The sequence below is a fragment of the Oryzias melastigma genome, linkage group LG20 (genome assembly GCF_002922805.2).
Source record: "Oryzias melastigma strain HK-1 linkage group LG20, ASM292280v2, whole genome shotgun sequence".
In the NCBI taxonomy this organism is placed as follows: Eukaryota; Metazoa; Chordata; class Actinopteri; order Beloniformes; family Adrianichthyidae; genus Oryzias; species Oryzias melastigma.
In genome coordinates this window covers 14902411-14904995 of record NC_050531.1, presented here as the reverse complement: position 1 = coordinate 14904995, position 2585 = coordinate 14902411, and the positions used below count along the sequence as shown (strand labels likewise).

At 34.5% G+C, this 2585-nt stretch overlaps 1 protein-coding gene across 1 annotated transcript; it reads right to left on the bottom strand.

Moving 5' to 3' along the window:
* Window positions 1-710: 710 nt before the first annotated feature.
* On the bottom strand, window positions 711-2585 carry LOC112150989 (proteasome maturation protein). Its single transcript, XM_024279548.1, has 6 exons — window positions 2476-2585; window positions 2106-2203; window positions 1929-1989; window positions 1272-1373; window positions 1100-1193; window positions 711-1022 (listed from the first exon to the last, which is right to left on the bottom strand). The coding sequence occupies exons 1-6, from the start codon at window positions 2476-2478 to the stop codon at window positions 955-957; spliced, it is 426 nt and encodes a 141-aa protein (XP_024135316.1). The 5' UTR covers window positions 2479-2585; the 3' UTR covers window positions 711-954.

Here is a 2585-nt window from a genome sequence, read left to right as displayed (position 1 = left end):
GCTGTGCTAGCAAAACAAATCCCCTTTTTAAATTCTGCTTAAATGCTTTTCCTGATCAGTGAAAAATAAACAAAATCCAATAAAAGAAAGCTTTTTCATAGCTTTAATTATCTAAAGTGACTGGGGATTTATTGAAGATGTAAGAAATATTCTTAATATAAACCAAATTGTTTGGGTGCACTACTTTTAAGTTTTTCTTAAAAACAAGTTGTTGATTCAACTAAACACATGAAAAGATTACATCTGCAGTTTCAGGCCTTAAAATGTAAAAAGGGTAAATAAGAAATGTGCTTAAACTCATCCAATTTTAAAGATGCAATAAAGAAAAAAAAATGTTAACATAGAAAAACGTACTTTAAAGAGAAAAATACACCAGAACAAGTATATCCATCTTATATTGAAATGTATGTTGTATTATTATTCTCAATTCTGAGAATTATTTGTAACTCATATTTCACTTTGTAGATTTTTTTCTTGTCTTCGGAAGAAAAAAAAATCAGGCAAGTAATGGAATTAAGGTGCATAAATAGGGACAATCATAAATTAAAGGTTATATGAAGAAATATGTTGAGGAAACCTTTTATTATGCATCTTCAATTCTTGATATTATATGATGAAAGAAAGAGATTCAACTTTAATTCTAAACTTTAGTCTGAATAAAGGATTTAGGATGAAAACAAAAAAGCTTGAGGACAAGAATCCACAACAAGAAGGAAGTTATGAAATTTATTAGAAATAAGAAACAGCTTTGATCACACAAAATTAGCTCTAAATGGCTGCTTGGAAATCATTTACACACATATGTAGACTGAAATCAGACCCACTGTTAACTATCAAGATATCCCACGACAATGATCTAGCAAGATATTTTCTCTTTTATGTTTTGGGATGAAAAACTAAATCTAACTAGGAACAGAAACTTAAATATTTTAGTGGGTCTGAATTCTGCACCTTTTACAACAATCCTAGTTTGTATTCCACCATCATGTGTGGCTCTCCCATCATCTCGCTTTGAGCTGGATCTGCAAGAAGACCACAAAATGGTTAGATTCATGCAAATATTGTCATTTCTCTTATTATGTCCAGTTCAACCCCTCACCGCTGAGGATGTCTTCAAAGCCGATTGTGTCATCGCTGCCTCGCAGTGTGTCGAGAGCTAAATTGGAACTTTGTAAGAACGGCAGACGCTGGATCTACAGCATAAAAACAAAAGATAAGGATTAAAAAAAATTGACTTCAGCAGCAATAAATGGGATGTAGTAAGGAAATACCTGTCTGGCTGCCCTGTACTCCATCTGCAATTTAAGAGGAGCATGAAGCCCCTGGATGTTTCGAAGTGTTGAGAAGTTCATCTTGTCCTGGTTAAGGGCAAACTGAACCACAAAAATACAAAATAAAGCAGTTATGCGAGTATGAGTGTTAACTGTGATTTTTTTTTTTACCAATAAAAAAGCTGTAAAATTAAGAGAAAAAAATCCTTATTTTAAAGGGCAAAAGTTATGCTTTTCTGAAAGTATAGTTAGTTGGTTGTCTTAGCCTCCACCCACATTATGCACCGACTAAATCCATCAATGCAGCCAATTTAGTGCCAATATACTTTAGTATAGGAATCTATGTGCTTTAATTCATTTGGACCTCTAAAACTATATTACAGACGACATAAATGTCACGCCAGCCGGAAATCTGCTCCTTGTGGGTAAAGAATCTTATTTTTCATAACTTTACAACTTAATTTACCTAAAATTGTGGACTGTATTATTCAACCATTTTAATTTAAAGGTAGTAGCACCTAGAGGGATACACACAAATTGTTTACATTGAACTTAAGTATACGTTCCAAAGTAGATAGAGAATTGTTATAGTAAATTTTTATTTTTAACCTCTAAATAAGTCATGAGGAAAGCATTTAGGGGGAAAAAGCAACCTACATTTTTTTCTGAAAGTTCCAGAGGGTGGCTTGGAAGGAGCTCATTCTTCACACTGGTGAAGCTAACATGAAGAACAGAAAACAATTCATCAACTTGAAGCATATAAGCACTGACTTAAGCTATCAAGTAGATATAAACATAAATCAGTCGTAGGAGTCAGATGGATCGGTTTCCCACCCGCTGCGGAGAGAGTCCTGCACCCCGTATGCTCCCTGTGGGCAGAGTCCGGCCACAGGGACGCTGTCTTTCAGCTGTGAACGAAGTCCCCGGCTGTTCTGTGGTACACAAAACACACGTTAATATAACACGTTTTAAAAATGCATTACAAAACAAAACTCTTTCATTGTTAGCGATCTAAGGAGGTTTGCTGCTAGCTAGCATTAGCTTAAGTGACTAATCGAATTCACACCAACTCAGTATTAAGGACAAAAACAGGGAAAGGTAACGGTACAGAAATGTTAAATGAACAAAATTAAAGGAAATCAACGTTACAAGAATGTTGTTAATAATGTAACAGTAATTTAAAAGATTAAATTTTCCCCAGTACCATTCTGATTCCGTTTTTCTCAATTTACTTTCGATGACTTCGAACATCCGGTAGCGTCGCATGAAGTAGACGTCATATCCGGAACAATAACCTAACATCTGACAAACGCA

Coding starts and splice junctions, on each gene's coding strand:
- LOC112150989 (XM_024279548.1), bottom strand. Junction 1,194..1,271: donor AGTACAGGGCAGCCAGACAG/GTATTTCCTTAC, acceptor TTTATGCTGTAG/ATCCAGCGTCTGCCGTTCTT. Junction 1,023..1,099: donor CTTTGAAGACATCCTCAGCG/GTGAGGGGTTGA, acceptor GTCTTCTTGCAG/ATCCAGCTCAAAGCGAGATG.